The sequence below is a fragment of the Narcine bancroftii genome, chromosome 5, assembly GCF_036971445.1.
Source record: "Narcine bancroftii isolate sNarBan1 chromosome 5, sNarBan1.hap1, whole genome shotgun sequence".
Classification (NCBI taxonomy): domain Eukaryota; kingdom Metazoa; phylum Chordata; class Chondrichthyes; order Torpediniformes; family Narcinidae; genus Narcine; species Narcine bancroftii.
The window spans coordinates 365,423-387,119 of NC_091473.1; the positions used below are offsets into that span (position 1 = coordinate 365,423).

General features: G+C 46.7%; 1 protein-coding gene across 7 annotated transcripts in view; it reads right to left on the reverse strand.

The window, feature by feature from the left end:
- Nucleotides 1–230: 230 nt before the first annotated feature.
- The window catches only part of xpc (xeroderma pigmentosum, complementation group C), a 50,125-nt gene continuing 28,658 nt past the window's right edge, over nucleotides 231–21,697 (reverse strand). For 4 of the 7 annotated variants that reach the window (XM_069936507.1, XM_069936505.1, XM_069936504.1 and 1 more), the window contains 7 exons: nucleotides 14,631–14,791; nucleotides 12,758–12,839; nucleotides 10,879–11,013; nucleotides 5,762–5,931; nucleotides 4,987–5,080; nucleotides 1,509–1,598; nucleotides 231–750 (listed from right to left, as the gene is read on the reverse strand). In XM_069936507.1, coding sequence (XP_069792608.1) covers nucleotides 559–750; nucleotides 1,509–1,598; nucleotides 4,987–5,080; nucleotides 5,762–5,931; nucleotides 10,879–11,013; nucleotides 12,758–12,839; nucleotides 14,631–14,791 — 924 coding nt within the window. In that variant the 3' untranslated portion in view covers nucleotides 231–558. Of the gene's footprint in view, nucleotides 751–1,508; nucleotides 1,599–4,986; nucleotides 5,081–5,743; nucleotides 5,932–10,878; nucleotides 11,014–12,757; nucleotides 12,840–14,630; nucleotides 14,792–21,697 lie in introns of those variants that run through there. The other 3 variants (XM_069936506.1, XM_069936509.1, XM_069936508.1) reach the window with 3 other exon arrangements.

Sequence of the window (21,697 nt, forward strand, 5' to 3'; positions counted from 1 at the left end):
CCCAGTCCACACCCTCTTGCCCAAGGTCCTCGATTAAACCTTTACTCTGCCCTCTCGCCCCTGGGGGGGGGGGGGGGTGGAGAGTGGCCCCAGCAAGGCAAAGCAAGCAGGCCTGTGGGGAATGGTGTTCCAGCTATATTTAGCCCAAACACTGTCCTGTGGAATCAGCTGCTGCTGGACTGATACTGTTAGTGCTTCCTTGAGTCCAATTAAACTCCAAACAGTTTAATACAAATTAACATGCTTTATTTTTATTTTGCAAATGTAGAAAAAAGTTAACAATTTCCTGGTGAACTGGCACGTAAGGTATGTGTGTAAGGATGGCGATATAGAATGATTGAGATAAGGTCTTGCCTTTCCCATTGAGGTGGGAACTCTGATAACCAACATAGTGGTTTCAGTGTACACAGAGTTGGTACCACCTCCACGCTGCCTTGGCCCACAGCAGCTCACGTGCACAGGGAACACAGTGAGTGGACACAGCTGGCCAAAGACCCTGGTAACAGCAGGCATGTCTCAGGCAGTAGCCATGACAGCATCTTCCAGAGAGGGCTGAGGTCACAGCTTCTCGAAGGGGAATAGGTGCTTCTCCAACCCCCGCTTCAGTTTGTGGCTCTTCTCTTTCTGCTTGATGTCCTGTCGGTTCAGGGGCCAGGACGATGCGACGTCAGTGATGGGGGTCGTGTCACTGGAACCCTCCTCTCCTCGGCAGCCTGCTGTACCCTGGCCCACATCCACAGGAGTGGTCTCCTGTAGGGGAAAACAGTTACGATACTTGCATTCTCATCTGGGACGCAGGGGGGAGGGGGGCGTGGGGGAGAGAGGATGAGTTATGGCAAACTTTTAACGAACCAAGCAGAATTCAGTGAAGTGCAGAAATATTAAAAGGATCGCGATCTACGAGGTTATTCTGCTAACAAGGGGTGCAGAGATGAGGGGTGTTGGGAATTTGTGGGGGGAGAGGAAGGTTATATGGACAGGCAGGGAATGTAGGCACTGAAGGGGGTCTCAAAGATAAGGAGGGTTACAGGAAGCTGGAGCCTGAGAGGCTTACAGAGATAGGAAGGGGTGTTGGTGACCACAGATGGGGGTATTAGGACCAGAGAGGGTTACAGGGACAGGGTGGGGTAAACAACTGGAGGTTACAGGGACAGGGTGGGGTAAACAACTGTGGAGGTTACAGACATGGGGAAGGGTTTGGGGCACAAGGAACGGTTGGGGAACAGGGACAAGGAGCAGGTTACAAGGATGGGGGGACATCTGGAGGTGACACAAAGGGAGAGGTGTTGGGGATAGGGAGCTGGTTACAGAGATGAAGAGGGGTGAAAACTGGAGGGGTTATAGGGACAGGGAGGGGGGAACAACTGGAGGTTACAGACATAGGGAGGGGTGTTAGGCTTGGGGAGTGGGTTGGGACTGGAATCGAAGATGGTGTGGTATTAAGTCACTGGTTCAGGACAAAGTCGGCTGTGGTGAACAGGTTCTCAGCAAGGCCCCGAGCTGGTTACCTGTGAGCTGTAACGAGCCCTCAGCCGATCGCGGATGAGCAGTCCCTTCACCAGTAGCTTCCAGTTTCCCAGCACTCGCTTCTCCCGCTTCTGCATAGCAATGAGAGACCTGAGTCAGATGGGCAGGTTTGCCTGACGGGCAATTGCTAGTTTTACTCACGTCTGCCACACCTTCCCATCACACACTACCAGGGTCAGACACAAGAGTGAAGGTCCCTCCACACTGTCCCATCACACACTCCCAGGGTCAGTCACAGAGTGAAGCTCCCTCCACACCATCCTATCACACTCCGTCAGAGTCCTTTGGGTGGGACACTGACGGAGGTGAAGCCAGCAGGTGAGTTTGTGGCACTCGCTGCTCCAAGTCCATCAAGTGAGATGGTCACCAGTAACAGTTGTCCCGAGGAGGATGGGGATTCAACGTTCAGCGTTGGAGATAAGCTGCCCACAATGGACGCCCTTGTCCACCCTGATGTGACTCCACGTTACTGAAGAGAGTCAGGGTTTCCTTATTGACATGTTTGGTGTCATAAATAAAGCCAAGTTGGCTGCGGCCCGCTGGCTGTATTTGGAAGGGGTCATAGTGTTAAGGGACATCCTGAAAAAGAAGGGGAAGGGAATGAGTGGCGGAGGCTGAAGGATTTCCTGGAGGCCCTTGTTCGGCACCATAAGGTGAAGAGAAGCCCTGTCATCTCCCGAGGGGGTAGACTGGGCACAAGGAATGTGCTCTTGTTATGTCAGTATCAGTAACGTCTGAATATTAACAGCAGCAGAGTTGCTCATCACAGGTACCAGAACTTTTCAGTTCTTAGAGAGGGGAAGTATGCGGTGAGCTTCCTGCAGGAAACTCTCACTATTCCGATAGATGAACAGACCTGGAACCTGGAGGAGTGAGGAAGTGTTTATGTGAGTCACCTCAGCACCAATTCCAGTGGGGTGGCCATTTTATTGGCCCCAAACTTCCAGCCGGAGATTCACCCTTGTGCCACGATGCCTTCTCCATTTTGCTGGGCGCCTGAATGGTGTGGCCGTTCCACTTTGTTATCGTGGACGCCCCCAGGCCCAGCGTACAGCAGGCATGCCCTGTTCCAACAGGTGCTGGTTTTGTTCGATTCACTGGACTTGAGTGAATGTGTTATCCTTGGAATGGACTTTTCCCTTGAAGAAGAGGATCGCTTGGGGTTACAGTGAGACCAGGCATCAGTGAACAAGTTGAGGGAGCTCATTGGCTCCTTTTACTTAGCAGATGCCTGGCAGAACTTCCACCCTGACTCCAGTGCCTTCTCCCGGAGGTGTATGGGAGATGGCTCACGCCTCGACCACCTGTACATCTGAAAGGCCTACCTCTCCAGTGTCACCACAGCCTCCATGAAGCCGGCTTCCTGCTTGGACTACCAGCTAGTGATTTGGCATTTCAATAACCAGATGCTGGATGATGATCACTTCCGGGAATCTGGGCCACTTGGAGAAGGAAACGGGAGTTTTCACTCATTGAGGCTCTGGCAATGGAAAACTGCCTAAGTCCAGTGCTGGCCAAATGATCCACCCCGACCAGTCCTACATGGTCCCAGGCCGGTCCATCCAGGATAATATCCATCTGGTCTGGGACCTGGCCCACCTGACCCAGAGGACTGGCCTGTCAGCTGCCTTTCACTCCCTTACCCAGGAGAAGGCGTCCGACTACATATTTGGCAACCTGTCCCTCAGGGTGGTGGAGAGGCTTGTGGGAGTGGAGTTGTCCTGTCCAAGTTAACCCCAACACGGCCGGAATTACTCTTGGGAAACAGTCCCACACCGCGAGTCATCTCGAGGAGATGCTTTGTCGTTCCGGGATGTGGGGAGGCAGGATATACTGTATAGTGACTGCTCCTGCTCACCATCCACTTTCTCGCCCTTGTCTGCCAGCCAGATATGACTTGGCAGCGAGGAAGGTTTCCACTGGAGGTCTTTATATATGAGAGTCCTCCCCTTTTACATTGGGGACTTAGGGTGGAGGGTGTTACATAAAGCTGTAATTTGTTATCGGACTCACCAGCCGCCTGTCCTTTCTGTGTCTTGGATGAGACTGTGTTTCACATATATATGGGGTGTGTAAGGTTGCAACTCCTGTTCACGTAATTGAGGGGGTAGCTCCTAAAGTTTTGGCTGCATTTCATCCCTACACTTTTGATATTTGGGCACCCAGTACGGAGGGGGGATGGTCGGCTGAGGGATGTGTCCAGGCAATGGGCAATCGAGGGTTCAGCTCGGGCTGACAGCTTGCACCTCTTCCGAGGGTACCTGCACACCCGAGGGTCCCTGCACACCCGAGGGTCCTTGGAGAAGGAGCACTCGGTGCTTATGGGTACCTTGGAGTGTTTCTGGGAATGGTCGGTTCCCCAAGGGGTCAATGGTATTGTGGACATTTAAATTTTTTTAAATTTAGGCACACAGAATGGTGACAGGACATTTTGGCCCACAAGTTTGTGCCGCCCAATTTACACCCAATTAACCTACACCCCTGGTATGTTTTTGAATGGTGGGAGGAAACCAGAGCCCCCAGGGAAAACCCACACAGATACGGTGAGAGCGTACAAACTCCTTACAGGCCATGCAGGATTTGAATCCTGGTCCTGTTCGCTGGCACTGTAATGGCATTGTGCTGACCAGTTTGCCAACTGTGCTGCCCCATAGAAGATAATATTTTAATCTGACAATATATTATGTGGATAGTTAGATGAAAATGTAGTCAAAATTGTACTGTTTGGCATTTGATGAATAAAAACATTGTTTTAAAAAAAAGGGTCAGACAGAATGAAGCTCCCTCCACACCGTCCCATCACACACTCCCAGGGCCAGTCACAGAGTGAAGCTCCCTCCACACCATCCCATCACACCCTCCCATGGTCAGACACAGAGTGAGGCTCCCTCCACACCATCCCATCACACACTCCCAGGGTCAGACACAGAGTGAAGCTCCCTCCACACCGTCCCATCACACACTCCCAGGGTCAGACACAGTGTGAGGCTCCCTCCACACCTTCCCATCACACACTCCCAGGGTCAGACACAGAGTGAAGCTCCCTCCACACCATCCCATCACACACTCCCAGGGTCAGACACAGAGTGAAGCTCCCTCCTCACACACACCCAGGGCCAGACACGGAGTGAAGCTCCCTCCACACTGACCCATCACACACTCCCAGGGTCAGACACAGAGTGAAGCTCCCTCCACACTGACCCATCACACTCCTTCAGGTTCAGGAACACTATCCTCACACATTCTGCACATTTCTATTTCCCACCCCATCTCTGCTGCAGTCTCTGTGGGAGGCCGTGTGAGTGGTCGTTAAGGCTGTAAGCTGGTTGGTACTGGGACTGGCTGAGATAGCACCACATATTTTATGTTGGGCTTGGAGCCAGGAGGGTGGCAGCGATCCACAACCGTCCATCGCTGTGTCCCACCTGGGGCATGGCTCTGTCAGCCAGAAACACTCACCATGTACTCCCTCTTGGCCTGTTCTGCCTCTTCCTGCTTACAGGCAGTCTGCAAGATCTCCACATGTTCCTCACATACCACGTAGCCGTCTGTTCTGATGTGGAACCAAAGGAACAAGTTAGAATGTCCAAACCTCCTGATCCCATTCAGATTCTTGTGGCCGGGGGGAGGGTGGGGGTGGTTGAAGTGACCTTTCAAGAGGCAGGACTGGGGATTGCCCGCTGTACTTCAGGATTCTGCTCCCCACCCTCATCCTTCCACCTCCCTGTGCACTCCTTCCTCCTCCCTACACCTGCCGGGAAAGGGGATCCATGGGTTTCATGGGTCTAAAATACCATGCTGTATCGTTAAAATAACTCAGCACCACAGGAGTCTAGGAAGATGCCTCGTGTTTTCGAATCACAAAATTGGACAAATGAGAGGCTTCAACAGGAGCAACAGAGAATACTCGTCACAAAGACAGGGGATGGGGGAGTGGACCAGGTGGGAATGGACAGGGAGGGATGGGGGAGTGGACCGGGTGGGAATAGATAGGGTGGTTGGATGAGGGAATTGATGGGGGGAATGGACAGGATGGGGAATGGTTTGGGTGGGAAATGGTCCAGGTGGGTATGGATAGGATGTGTGGATGAGGGAGGGGAAATGCATATGGGTGTTGAGGGAATGGATGGAGATGAGGCATGGGGATGGAGGGGAGAGAACGGACAGGGATGGTTGGGTACTGGTACAATGGAAGGGGAGGGTGAGGTATCCTCACCCAGACATGATTCCCTACATTGGGTGTGAGTGTCCGGAGTGGAAATCGAAGCCGATCACTGCAGCCGCACAGTCGATGTTCAGCTTGCGGGCCACGCGGTTCAGGTTGGGGATGCACAGGTGTTTGCAGCCGAGGGGAAGCATGCATGATCTGAAGAGGTAGACATTCCCAAAATCATTCCGTGGGACCTGGCGGGTGAAAGGAAAGAATCTGAGTTAGTTTCTTCCGGAAGCTTTGCTCAGTCGAGACCACAGCACACTCCCCACCCACCCGCCCTTCCATGTTATAACATAGAACATTGCAGCACTGTACAGGCCCTTCAGCCCTCGATGTTGTGCCGACCTATATAGTCCTACCAAAAGAAAAGCCCTGCCTACCCCATAACCTTTTTTTTAATCCATGTGCTTGTCTAATAGTCTATTAAATGCCTCTAATGTTTCAGACTCCACCACCATCCACAGCAAGGCATTCCAGACACCCACAACTCTCTGTGTAAAAACATATCCCTGATGTCTCCCCTAAACTTCCCTCCCTTCACTTTGTACAAATGCTCTGTTTCCTATTCCTGCCCTGGGAAAAAGGTGTTGGCTGTCCACCCTCTCATAATCTTGTAGACCTCTATTAAGTCACCTCTTGTCCTTCTTCACTCCATAGAGAAAAGCCCTAGCTCTGCTAACCTTGCCTCATAAGACTTACTTTCCAATCTAGTAACATCCTGGTAAATCTCCTCTGCACCCCCTCCATGGCTTCCACATCCTTCCTGTAATGAGGTGACCAGACAGAACACAATACTACACGTGGTCTCACTAGTGATTTGTAGAGTTGCAACGTCATCTCCCAACTCTTGAACTCAATCTCCCTACTGATGAAACCCAACACCCCATAGGCCCTCTTAATTATCCTATCAACTTGCAAAGCAACTTTGAGGGATATATAGATTTAGACCCCACGATCCCTCTGTCTTCTGCACTGTTAACCCTGTACTCAACCTCCTGGTTTGACCTTACAAAATGCATCACCTCACACTTATCTGGATTGAACTCCATCTGCCACTTTGCATCCTGTCTATATCCTTTTGTAACCTTTAGCACTATGCTCAATACTTTGTATTATCCGTAAACTTACTGACTCATCCTGCAGCTTCTTTATCTGGGTCATTTATAAAAATCACAAAGAGCAGGGGGGGGGGGGGGGGGTCCCAGAATAGATCCCTGTGGAACTGACCTGCAGGCAGAATACTTTCTAACCACTACTATTCTCTGCTTTCTACATGCAAGCCAATTTTAATCCACAGCCAAGGTTCCATGGATCCCCTGCCAAATGACTTTCTGAATAAGTCTCCCATGGGGGGCCTTCTCAAATGTCTTACTAAAATCCATTTAGGTCATATCTTCTGCCCCTACCTTAATTAATTTATTTTGTTACCTCAAAAGCTCAATTAGACTCATGAGGCACAACCTTCCCCTCACAAAGCCATGCTGACTCTCCCTGAGTAGTACTTCACCAAATGCTCATATATCCTGTTATTAAGAATCTTCTCCAATAATTTCCACACCTCTGATGTAAGTAAGACTCACTGGTCTATAATTCCCAGGATTCTCCTTAGTACCTTTTTTAAAGAAGGGGATCACATTTTCCATTCTTTAATCCTCTGGCACCTCCCTTGTGGCCAAAGAGGATGCAAAGATCATAGCCAATGCCCCAGTTATCTCTTTCCTCACTTCCCATAGCAACCTGGGGTATATTGCGTCCGGCCCTGGGGACTTATCAATCTTAATATCTTTAAGAAGATCCAACACTTCCTCTTCCCTAATCTCAACATCGTCCAGCACACAAGACACTTCTATTCTAACATCACCCCGATCAATGTTCTTTTCTCTTGTGAATACTGAAGCAAAGTAATCATTGAAATGACCCCAACCTTCTCTGCCTCCAGGCACATGTTGTCTCCTTTATCCTTTAGTGACCCCACCTTCATTCTCATCATTCTTCTGTCCTTACGACTGCATAAGCCGCTTTCAGGTGGAGTAGCTGGGAGAATGCGGCTCCGGAGGCAGCTGTGGGTGTGTGCGAAGCGACATTCAGGTGGCAGTGCTGAAGGCGCTGTTCTGGCACCTGAAAGGTCCGCAGTAGGGAGAGGCACCGCGGACCAAATGCAGGCTCCTGTTGACTGTGGCTGTAGTCCCGGCTGCTCTCAGGTGCCTAGGGGGAGCGCTAAGAAGTGGAGAATACACCTACCCGAGGCCACCCAACAGCCGCATTCGGGTATTTTAGGCGGCTTTACGATGAGTATTCTGGCCACCTGAAAGTGGCTATAGAATGCCTTAGTCATCTCCTTAATTCCATTTGCCAAGGCCTCTTCATGCCCCCCTTAAGCTCTTCTAAGTTCTTTCTTAAGTTCCTTCCTGGTTATCATATAATTTTCATGAGCCCATCCTGTTTCCTGCTTCCTAAATCTAATGGATGCTTCCTTCTTCCTCTTAACCAGTTGCCTACTGTTTTGACAGCCACGGTTCCCTTTTTCTACCATCTTTTCCCTGTTTCAGTGAGACAAACCTATCCTGAACCCGGCACAAGTGGTCCCCAAACATTCTCCACATTACTTCTGTACTTACTCCATTGAACATATGTTCCCATTTTACTCTACCCAGTTCCTGCCTAATTCCATCATAAATAGCCCGACCCCAAGCCCTTCCCCATTAAACACTTTACCATTTTGTCCTATCCTTGACTATAGTTTATGCTAAAGGTCAGAGAGTTGTGGTCACTTTCTACGAAATGCTCCCCACCGAGAGGTCCACCACCTGACCAGGTTCATTATCTGTGTGGCCTCTACTCTCGTCGGCTGGTCCACATACTGTGTCAGGAAACCTTCTTGGACACACCTGACAAATTCTGCCTCATCCAGTCCTCTTCCAGTAAGGAGGTGCCAGTCAATACAACCCTGTAATTTCTGCACCATTCCAAAATCTGCCAACTTATCTGTTCTTTGGAGTCCTGAGGGTTACTTAGGGGTCTGTAGACAACTCCCAGTACAGTGATTGCTCCTTTCCTATTTCTAACTTCCACCCACACTGACTCAGTAGGCACTCCCTCTGCAGCATCCTCCCTTTCTACAGCCGTGATACTATCCCTGACCAGAAATGCCACTCTCCACCACCCCCTCCCCCCTCTCTCTTACCTCCCATCCAATTTCTTTTAAAACTTCTAAACCCTGGTACTTGGATTAACCAATCATATTCCTCCACCAGCCAAGTCTCTATCATGGTCACAATATCGTACTGTTTCCTAATGGTTCCTCAAGCTCTGTGATCAAATCTGGTTCACCACACAGCACCAAATCCAGAATTGCCTTTTCTCCAGAGAGCTCAACCATAAACTGCTCTAAAAAGTCACCTCAAAGACATTCCACCAATTCCTTCTGTGGGGATCCAGTGCCAACCAGATTTCCCCAGTCTGCCTGCATATTCCAGACCTCCCCATGACCATTGCCTTTCACACAAGCCTTGCCTAACTCCAATTGTAATTTGCACCCCACATTTGGGTGCAAGAAGAACCTGAACCAGTCCTCCTTGAGGGGGTCAGCAGTGGAAAGGGTAAAGAACTGCAAATTCTGGGTTTCAAAATACTGAAGTTCCGTTCTGGGGCCATTATGTCGATGCAAACATGAAGAAGGCTCACCAGCGGCTGTACCTCGTGAGGAGTTTGAGGATATTTGGTACATCACCAAAGACTCTTGCTAATTTCCACAGGTGTACATGGAGAGCATTCAGACAGGTTGCATCACTGTCTGGTATGGAGGTGCTAATGCATGGGACAGGAAAAGGCTACAGAAAGTGATGAACTTGCCCAACGCCATCATGGGCATCAGCTTTCACTCCACTGAGGACATCTACAAGAGGCGGTATCTGACGAAAGCAGCCTCTCTCCTCAAGGACCCCCACCACCCAGGCCATGCCCTCTTCACGCTGCCACCATCAGGAAGGAGGTACAGGTGCTTGAAGACGTACACCCAATGGTACAAGGAGAGATTCTTCCCCTCCTCCCTCAGACTTCTGAATGGACAATGAATCACAGACACTACCTCACTTTCTCTTATTTTTGCACAATTTTATTTATTTTTAAATGCAATTTGATAGCAATATTTTCATGAAAATAAATCCTGATTCTGATTCAACCTGACTGCTATTTGGAGGCCAGCATGGAATTTCCACAAGGGTCTTTTACTCTAGCAGTTTCTCAATTCTACCCTCATGGATTCTGGAACCTCTGATCCTATGTCCCTTCTTGCTAAGGAGTTGATTTTATTTTTTACCAACGGAACCTCCCCACCTGTCATTTCTATAGGACGTCTATCCTTGTCTGTTGCACTCACAGCTGTGACCCTCCCTCACCCACGTCACTGTTATACAATGTCATATCGGCCAAGTGTTAATTGTGTGTAAGCTCATCTATTGTGTTACAAATATGGCTATGGTGAAAAGGCCAGAATTTGGAACAAGATGTGAGAACAGTTTAGCTCAAGGTTGATTTGTGGAGCAGACTCGATGGATTGATCGGCCTACTTTTGTTCCTTTATTTTGTGATCTTGTGAAATACCTTCAGTCCAGTGTACACCACACTCCACACATAACTCCCCTCCCCTGCCCCACCCTCATCTCACCCCCCCACCGTCTCTTCTCTCACCCCCCCACCGTCTCTTCCCCCACCCGGTCCCTCCATCACATCTCCCCATGCCCCTTCCCCTCCCTCACCCTGTCCCATCTCCTCCCCCACCCTCCATCCTGCCTCTCACCACTATCCCACTCCATCCCCTGCCCCCACCTGACCCTTCCCCATGTCCCTCCACCACCCTTCCCCTCTCCCTATATCCTTCCCATCCCCACCCTGCCCTGCCCCTCGACAACCTGCCCAATCCAGTCCTTGCCCACCTTGTACCTTCCCCATGCCACCCCTTCCCCACCTCCAACTACCCCATTCCCTCCATCTGCCCCATTCCCTCCTTTCCCCACTCTGCCCCTGCCCCCCACCCTACCCCATGTCCTCCCTGCTCACACCTTGAACAGCCCCAATCACGCTCCTCCGTTCCCACACCATCACAATTCTGCACACACCATCCCCTGCCGCTTCCTCACCTTGCCACCGCAGGCTCGTGGGGGATGGTATTCCTCTGTCTGCCAGCGCCCATACAGCCCAAGGTCATCCTTGTCCCGGTTTTCCCAGTTGGCCAACCGGGCACGGCGTGCGCGGTTGGATTGGCTCTTCACCATCTGTGGCATCACAGGTCAAAGGTCAACCCTGCCTGGTCACCACCAAAGGGGCCGGGATTCTGGAGGATATCAGCCGGGTTGGGGTGGCGATGGTGAGGTTGGACACTGGTTCCCACACTTACTGCCCTGGGGCAGCAGGGACTGATCCACATCTACGGACAAGTGAAGATTACATTGTCTGCGATGTGGACAATATAGTCTGCTCTGAAGGGTTCCTAATCATATTGGAGGTTTGGATCTGGAGCTCGGGTTGCTGATGGATCGAAAAGGAGTCTGTGAGGCTACAGAGGCTGTGGGAGCAGGACACTCGGTAGCCCCTTTTACACAGCCTCTTCAAGGTGGGACTATTGCGCCTTTATTGCGCCACACTGTTCTATGTAAAAGGTACGAACATGGAATTGTAGTCCCGCGTTTAAACTGGCAGCAGAGGTTGTCATAGCGCTGAATTGCATTATGCCGGCGTTGCTTGGTTCAGTGGAAAAAAAACCAAAGCCAGATTAATGGCGGCTCTTTACCTTTCAGCAGGCAGAGGTTAAATTATATCATGTAGATTACATTTTTAATGTGTTATTATGCAACACTACAAGGAATGTTGAAGCTGGATAAATGATTGGTGAAATAAGAGGTTATGGAGATGATATGGAGATTGGGAGAGTTGTGGACAGTGTTCAGGGTTGTCCAAGGATACTGCACGATGTGGATCAGTTCCAGATGTGGGAAGGGAAATGGCAGATGGAGTTTAATTTGGACAAGTCTTGGGTGTGAATGGCAGGGCCCTTCATTGCACTATTGTGCAAAGGGATCTGGGGGTCCTAGGCCACAGCTCACTGAAAGCAGCCACACAAGTAGATCAGATCAGGTGGCAAAGAAGATGCAGGGAATGCTTACCTTCATTGGGTAGGAGAGGTTGAGAGGGATGTTATTGTTTTATGGTCTTCTAAGGGCCAAATGGTGTCGCTGCTGTGCAACTGCTCAGCAAAAGGTGGTGTAGGGCACTCCTTCCATCTGATAGCCTTCAGGTCACCCTTGGGCAAGGTGTAGGACCTGTTTAGCCTTCCAATCAGGGCCTCATGAAGCCATGGAATACAGATGGTGGATCGTTTTTACAAGCAGATTCTATAAATTAGAAATTATGGTTGTAAAACTAAATGCTGGGCAGATGAACCTGTTGATCAATGGGCAGGGAGACCCATCCAGTATGGACACTGCAACTGAAGTAGGCAATGGGAAACTACTTCAGTATTTTTCCCCTTGTATAATCATGAACTCAGCATTGACTATGGTCTCAGCTCAAGGATGGAGCCTTCACTGAAGGAGAACAGGGGAGGCAACAATTCGCAGGGTCAGAGATTGTGACGGATGGAGAGACAAGTTTGCCCACCCCCAATGGCAAGTCACCTGAATGATGATGAAGGGCCAAACGCAGGCCAAGTGAATTAGCTCAGTATGGAGAAGTTGGCCAGCATGGAAAGGTTGGGCTGAAGGGCCTGTTTACATACAACACTCAATGGCAGGTGTGCTCCTACAGGGGAGATGAGTGTCCCGAGGAACAGGTGGGAACGTGGGTCTGAGTCCAAGCTCAGGATAATGGAGTTGTGGGGCAAGCTGGGGTGGGGAGGTGATGCTGGATGGCTCTGGTTTCTTTGGCCTTGTGTGGAGGGCGGATGTAGTGGTCTGCGGGAGCAGGAAGGAGGGACGTGGGGAGACAACAAACATTTGGGACAGCTCAGTGCAGGACTCGCACCTTACATGGCACCTCTCCCTCTCTCACCACACGGGCTTCCTTCAGCCAGGTGTCCTTGGAATGCAGCACATGGACGCAGTCCCTGAAACAGGCGCAACACAAGGAGGGTGAGGACATGATACTGTTTACCCACGCACCCTGCTTTTTGATTCACATACAGGACCTCAGCTCACACACATAGGTGTATCTAAGGTATGGCAGCCAGGGCACATGCCCCAGGCACTACTTGAAAGGAGGAGCCACTGCCCTTGCCTCGCCCACCCAATATCGAACTCTCAAGCCCTGAGGCCAACAAAGAATCTCCATCTGACAAAAGAATTGAGATATGGGTGAGAGTCTGAGGTTCTTTGATGACACTGTCACATTTTGATTTCTGATGGCAATCCCTGCTCCTGCCCGGAGTCCGAGGTCCCCGCTGCTGCTGGGAGCCTAATGTCCCTGCTCCTGCCAGCAGCCCAATGTCTCTGCTTCTGCCGCACCACCCAGAAAAATCAATATTTCAGAAGTTCAAGAAATGTTTCCCCAGACCTTTTGGAAAAGTTTCTTCCTCGCTCTCAAATTTCGTCCTGATGGATCTGTTGGAGGGGGTGGAGTGTTTGGGGATGGGGAGGGGGTCTGTGTACCTAGAGAGTGGGGGTTGAAATGATCCCAGGAGCAGATCTTACAGCGAAGTACGTATGGATCGATTATAACATGTTGCGCACATGGGTCTGTCCATCCCAGGACGTAGCGTGCACTCTTCTTCCCCTGTCCCACTCTCTCTCATCCCCCTCTCTCCACCTTCTCCCTCTCTCACCCCCTTTTCCGTTTTCTTCCCCTTCTCTCCCTTCCCTTTCTCTCTCCTTTAATCACTCCTCTTTCTCCCTCCTATCCCCCTCTTCCCTCTTTCTCCCCTCTCCCCACCCTCAGGAGCTGGGCGACTGGTGTCTGGGATTATGCATGTGGGGTGCAGTGCTCCCCACTCCCTCCTGGAATTAAACCCCATCCAGGATAGAGGGTCCCTTTGAAATCAGCAGACTCGTGGTTCTGTTTAGTGATGCCATGGTTTCATCATGGATAACCGCCCAAAAACACACACAGACCCTTAAAAGTAGCCCAAAACCCGCAACTCACAGGCACTCAGAACATCCCGTGGTTGATCTCCAAAATTAGCCCAATTGTGTGTGAAAATCACCCAACTGGCAGCTTTATTTCAATTTTTTAACCAGGGGGCGCAATTTCAGTGCTTGCCATAGGTGCTATTTTACCTAGATACACCACTGCCCACACGGTACTCAAACCATGGGAGAACCTGCCAGCTACCAAGGTTCAGAGAGACCGACAGCAGGTCTGGGGTCAGCTGGAGAGAGCCAATACACTGGCCCCAGATCCTGGAGTGTTTGGCTGCAGCTCTGGGTCAGCCTGGGAGAGCTGATACACTGGGGCCTGGAGTGACCGATGGCAGGTCTGGGTCAGCCGTAGAGAGTTCATACATTGGCCACCTAACCTTGAGTTCCAGCACTGAGGCGATGAGGAGGGGTAAAGGTGTGGGAAGGAAAAGAGAGATGGGGGAAGTGAAGGTGGAGGAGGAGGGGGCTGGAAGGAGAGTGTGGTGGCAGGGAGCGAACACAAGTGAGAGGAACTGAATTAGGGCAATTGACCCATTGTCTGCCCCACCATTTGACTCGCATCTCAATCCCATTTTCCTTCCTTCCCCCACCCCTCATTGATAACATTTGAGTGAAGGAGGTGCTGGGTGAAGTGTGGGAGAGGGGAGAAGTGAGCAGGCCCTGGCCTACAAGCCACACAGCCACTGGAGGGCTGACGACCATGGAATGTTGCCCCCCGACCTCAATTAGTGCATTGATCTGGTGGCTCAGGAGAGGGAACTCACCGGGAATAGACAGCTTCCTTCTTGCAGTAGCCCAGGATGGAGGCGGTGGGAGGATACAGGGTCTCATACTTCAGCAGGTGCCTCTGCAGCACGTACAGCGGGTGGTTTTTGAACTCGGCAATGGATGTGGGCAGTGGCTGGTCCAGCAGCTTCACCTGGAGCTGACAAACCCAGAAACCAGAGCAAATCACCTTCGACAAATCAGTTGGTCTCAGCTCACACAGATCCCGCCCGAGAATGGAACACAAGCCAATTTCTCATGTTAGAATGTCTGTTATTACTAGCTTCCATTTTAGTAAAATTGATTTATCACTGTAAGGGATAGTATAGACAGGAAGATCTGAATGGCCACAGTTTAAAATTTAACATTTCAGACAAGCACCAAGTCACAGCCCAGAGACAATTCGATATATTGGAAGAACTGAGGGAAGGCTTGCTACAGTCTGTTCCAGATTCGATCCATTTGCCAAGACATTGTAATTTTGCAAAGGGAGAACAATTCTGACAGCTGGAGAGAAAGCAGCTTTTTGAAGCAGCTCTTGTGGCCGGCCATTTCTGTGGCATTCAGACCAAAGCATGCTCTGTGGATGACTGGGCCTTTTCGGTGGATTGACCTGTGCCAGATGGGTCTTTTGGGAAGCAAAGTGCCTCATTTTGATGTGACTATCAGTGAAAGTCACTTGGAGAGACCGGTGCTTGGAAACTTCGTGGAGGTCGCCTAGTTCGAGTCTTGCCTACAAGAGGCCCAGGAGTGTTGTGACCACAGCTCGTGTGGATGGACATTTCTTCCAAGGCAACATGAGGAGAATTCGTGAGTCTGTAGCAGACACAACTCCAGTTTTCCCATCAATTCATCATTAATTCTGGGCATCAAATTTCAAAGGCCTACACTTCAAAACTGAATTTGAAAAAATGAACTTTGAAGTAACTTTCCAGATTTTGGCCTGGACTGTAATAGTTTGGGTATATCACACCTGTGCATAGTTGGGGATAGAGTGAGCATTAAGGATAGTTTACGAGTTAAGACAATAGTTGAAGAGTAAGAAATAAAATTAGTCTTTTAAAATTAAACATTGTCTGGTTCATTGCCTATTGCTGCTCGTTACGCGCAGTTGGTAACACCATCATCTCTAACTACCAACCTCGTATCGTTCGGCCTACACTTAAAATTCAGATTAACTGCCAGGGTACACACATGACATCATAAACAGCCCTGAGATTATTTTTTTCTGTGGGCCTGCAGATTTTCTACTTGTCGGTAGTGCAAAAAACTGTGTATACAAAAAAGAAATGTAAACAAAGTGACTGCAATTAAGAAAAAAGTAAATATTCAGTTTTTAAAAGAGTCTCTGATTGAGTTTGTTGTTTAGGGGTCTGATGGTGGAGGGGTAAAAATTGTTCCTGGAGCTGGTTGATGGCACCTATATTTGCACTCAAGGCAAGTTTATTGTCATCTGCTTGCACAAGTACAACCCGACGAAACAGCTTTGGATTTACCAGGTTGTTGCCTGGCTTGGAGAACATGAGCTGGGACTCTTCTCTTTGAAGCGATGGAGGATGGGAGGTAACTTAAAAGAAGTATACAAAATTATGAGAGGCTCCGATATGGTTGCCAGCCAAAACCTTTTTCCTGGGGCGATAGTTGCAAACAGCAGAGGAGATGTTCAAGATGAGGGGAGGAATGTTTAGGGGAGACTTTGGAGATGTTTTTTTTTTTTTTTTTTAAACACAGTGAATGCTGGGTGCCTGGAATGCATTATTGGGTATGGTGGTGAGGCTGGTATAATAGGGACATTTAAAAGGCTGTTAAGACAAGCACATAAAACCACAAGATAAAGGAGCAGAAGTAGGCTATTAAGCCCATTGAGTCTGCTCTGCTATTCCATCATAAACTGATCCATTCTCCGTCTCAGCTCCACTCCCCTGCCTTCTCCCCGTAACCTTTGGATACAAGAAAAATAGAGGGCTATGAGTGTGAAGGAGAGAACAATTAAACTGTGGTGCAATAGGTTTACATTGTGGGCCAAAGCATCTGGACTGTGTTGGAATGTTCCATGTTCTAACTTGCTATCTTGAAAGATACTTTAAAAATGTATGGATGAGTTGATGTTTGATTTCCACAAGTCACATCCACTGTGACGCAGGGACCACCGCACGAACCTTTGAGGTGGCAGTAACAAACTGGCCAGGACGCAATATGAGTCAATAAATCTACAACCCTCAACAATTTCCACAGGAGCGCAATCAAAAGCATCTTGTCAGATGGTCACAGCGTGTGATGGGAACTGTCAGCGCTCTGAGATGTGAGTTATGTGGTGGAACTAAGTGGTACCAAGACCACTAGAAGATGCAGAGTCCAAACACAGCTCAGGCCATTATAGCCCCTGCCCTCTGTCAACACACCCCCTCCCCTCTCTCACACAACTCCTCCCCTCTGTTACCCCACCCTCCGTCAACCCCGTCACACAACCCCTTCCTCTCTGTCACACCCCCTCTCCATCATGCACCCCCCGTAACACGCCCTCTCCATTACACAACCCCTCCCCTCCATTCCTCCTTCCATCAACCCTCCTTCCCTCAGTCACGCACCCCATCCCTTTTTCGTTTTTTTTAAGTTGTTATAAGGGGGTTTCTTTTTCAGAGCTAATTGTAAGTTTGGATGCCATTTGTAAGATTTAATAAATACTTTAAATTTTGTAACAATGTTAGAGGATTAAATCATCTGATAAAACAGAAACATGTTTTGGATTATATTAAAAAATTAAAAGTAGATATTGCAGTTTTACAAGCAACACATTTGACAGAAAAAGAACATTTGAAATTAAAAAGGGATTGGGTAGGACATGTGATTGCATCTTCATATCATTCTAAATCTAGAGGGGTGGCAATATTGGTAAATAAAAAAGTTTAGTTTAGTTTGGATTCTTTTTCTGCCAATGCTGGGAGAGTTTTAGTAGTTAATTGTAAGATTTTTTCCCCCAGAGTGTTGGACATTAATGAATGTATATGCACCAAATGAAGATGAAGCTTTTATATCTGACGTATTTTTAAATTTAAATCAGTCAAATGAGAATGTTTTAGTAGGAGGAGATTTTAATTGTTGTTTGGATCCTTTGTTGGACAAATCTCTAAAAACTGTAAAAAGATCGAAAATGGCAAAAAGGTTGCTTGAGATGATGAAAGATTTGAATTTGGTGGAAGAATGGAGGAAATTAAATCCAACTGAAAAGTATTTTTTCTTTTTATTCATCCTGGCATAATTATTTTTCTAGAATAGATTTATTTTTGGTTTCTGCGCAGTTACAAGGGAGATTTAATTATGCGGAGTATAAAAGTAGATTATTGTCAGATCATTCCTTGTTGTTAGTTAATATGTTTGGATGCTGAAGTAATTGAAACTGCATATCGTTGGAGGTTTAAAGAGATATTATTGAGGAGACCGGAATTTGTTAAATTTTTAAGAGATCAAATAAGTTTTTATTTGCAGACGAATGAAGATTCAATGCAAAATAAATTTATTTTATGGGATGCATTAAAATCTCATTTGAGAGGTCAAATTATTAGTTATACTGCAAAGATTAAGAAACAATATCCTTCAGAAAGTTTAATTTTGGAAAATGAAATTGAAAGTTTGGAGAAAAAAAATTACAGAGGAAATATACTGAAGATGATAAATTACAATTATCCAAATTGAAATTACGTTATAATAATCTACAAACATATAGATATGAAAAAATGATATTACGATCTATTATGAATTGGGGAAAGAGCTCAAAGTTTTAGCATGGCAACTTAAAACTGAACAAGTATCAAGGACAATTAATGCTGTTAGGAAAAATGGTGGAATTACCTATAAACAGAAGGAAATAAATGAAGAATTTAAAAAATTTGTATACATCAGAGGGTAGTCAAGGGGAATAACAAATTGATTCTTTTTTATCTAGATTGGATTTGTCGATTTTTAATGAGTTAGATATAAAAAATTTAGATGCTGGTTTTACTGATTTAGAGTTGAGGGAAGCTTTGTATTCGATGCCTAATGGGAAATCTCTTGGAGAAGATGGATTTACAACAGTTTTATAAATAATTTAATGATTTATTATTTCCGTTATATCTTCTTCTTTGGCTTGGCTTCGTGGATGAAGATTTATGGAGGGGTAAATGTCCACGTTAGCTGCAGGCTCGTTTGTGGCTGACAAGTCCGATGCGGGACAGGCAGACACAGTTGCAGCGGTTGCAGGGGAAAATTGGTTGGTTGGGGTTGGGTGTTGGGTTTTTTCCTCCTTTGTCTTTTGTCAGTGAGGTGGGCTCTGCGATCTTCTTCAAAGGAGGTTGCTGCCTGCCGAACTGTGAGGCGCCAAGATGCACGGTTTGAGGCGATATCAGCCCAATGGCGATGGTTAATGTGGAAGGCACCAAGAGATTTCTTTAAAACAAGCAATGGGAGAGGAGTCACGTGATGGAGTAGTGGCCGGACGGTGAACTCCAGCCCTCTCCAGAAAAGTCGGAAAAAACAAAGGAAAACACAAAGGCACAAAAATAAAAATTAAAGTAAAGTGAGTATAAAGGTGGAAAGAAGATGGCGGCGAAAAAAGAAAAATCGAAACCAACGATAAGAAGAGAGGAAGAGAAGACAACGGAAGAAGAAGGAGAAGGCCTTACCTGTTCGAAGAGGCCCGTGGTGGAGAGAGAAACCCGCTCCCTCAGGTCGGTAGAAAGTGGACTACAAAAATGGCTCGCTGAGCCGAGTAAAAGTGCGCAACCACGCATGCGCGACTCCTCGCGCATGCGCGATGCGCATGCAAAAAAACACACCGACGGGAGGGGTGACCAGCTGGGGAGTCGATCTCCACAGCCGGCAACGACAGCTGCAGAACACCTGCAGCAAGAGGAGAACATAGAAGACAACGAAAACAAGAAAGAAGAGAAGAAAACGACAAAAAAGAAACAACAGATGGCCAACCCAGAGGAAGAAGAGGAAGAGTATAGTGAAATAGAAGAAGAAGGGAAAGGCAAGATAAAGGATATACTTTCTCTTATTAAAGAATACATGGAGTCATTTAAAGAATGGCAAGCGCAAGAATTTAGTGATTTAAGAAGAAGAATAAACAATACAGAAGAGAAAATGAATAAAATAGATATGACCTTATCAGAAATGGGAAAAAGAATGGACAAGGTGGAAGAACGAGAAGCAGCAGTAGAAATGGAGGTAGAGGACTTAAAAAAGAAATTAGAGGAATCTAATAAAAAAGTTAAGGAGACACAAGAACTGTTAGCTCAGAAAATAGATATAATGGAAAATTATAACAGAAGAAATAACATAAAGATAGTGGGCCTTAAGGCAAGAATATGAGAGAGTTTATAAAAGATTGGATCCCTAGGATCCTAGGATGTCCAGAACTACAGCAAGAAATGGAAATAGAAAGGGCACATAGAGCATTGGCCTTTAAACCACAACCACAACAAAAGCCAAGATCTATTTTAGTAAAATTCCTAAGATATACTACAAGAGAAAAGGTACTGGAGAAAACAATGGAAAAAGTAAGAGAGGGCAACAAGCCACTGGAGTACAAAGGGCAAAAAATCTTCATTTATAAGTTTTGAACTCCTGAAGAAGAGAAAGGAGTTCAATACAGCAAAGGCGATTTTATGGAAGAAAGGGTATAAATTTATACTAAAGCATCCAGCGGTATTGAAAATATTTATTCCAGGACAGCAAAACAGACTATTCTCGGATCCAGAGGAAGCACGAAAATTTGCAGAACAATTACAAAATAGACTGAGAGATGAAGACGTGTAACGAGAGTACAAAAGACTGCGAACTAAAAAGACACATAAGTTTTGAACTCCTAAAGAAGAGGAAGGAGTTCAATACATCGAAAACGATCTTATGGAAAACAAGCAATGGAAACGGGTGTATTCCCAGAATCTTTTTTAAAAGCATTGATTACAGTTATACCAAAGAAAGATAGGGATCCTTTGAAAGTGGCTTCATATAGGCCAATATCGTTATTGAATGTTGATTATAAAATCGTGGCTAAAGTCTTAGTTAACAAATTGGCTAATTATTTACCGAAGTTGGTGCATATTGATCAAGTAGGTTTTGTTAGAGATAGATACTCAGCGGATAATATAGTTAAATTAATTTAATTAATCAATGTAGCAAAACAGCAATTGAATCAACCAATGGTAATATCTTTAGATGCTGAGAAAGGATTTGACCGAGTTGAGTGAAAATTTTTGTTTAAAGTATTAGAAAGATTTAATTTTGGTCCGTTATTTAGAAGTTGGGTTAAAGCATTATATGCTGGACCTACAGCAAGAGTAATGACGAATGGTCAGATTTCAGATTCTTTTAATTTATCTCATTCAACAAGACAGGGTTGTCCTCTTTCCCCTGCGTTGTTTGCCTTGGTAATAGAACCTTTGGCTCAAGCTGTTCGACAGAATTTGAATATTGATGGGATAACTGTGAAAGGAAGTGAATATAAAATTAGTTTGTTTGCAGATGATGTTCTAATTTATTTAACAAATCCAAAAAGTTCATTGAAGTTATTACAAGATTTGTTAAATCAATATGGTAAGTTATTAGGCTATAAAGTTCATTGGGAATTCGTTCAGAACAGATTTGCAATTGGATCCGTTGATGTGTTTAATGGGTTATATTAATTTACCTTTTACAGAATCACAAATGACTAAACCGCATTTAACTTTTTTAAGACTAGGATAAGCAGTTGCAAGAAAATGTATTGTTGTAACATGGAAAAATTATATACAATTGAGTTTGCAAAGACGGCATAATGAAATGTAATCGTATTTATATTTAGAAAAAGTAACATATAATTTACAAAATAATTTCTCTTTTTTTACTGATATGTGGAATTTATATTTAGAGCATATGTCATTAGAAGTTAAGTGAATGGTTCTCCAAACATAAAGCATTTAATATAATTTTCTTTTAAGCTCCGAAGGGGGAGGGGGTTGTTTTTTTTTCTTTCTCCTTTTTTCGGGGTTTTTTTTGCGTTTAGTAGGGGGGTGGGGTTAGGGTTATAGTTAATAGTTTATTT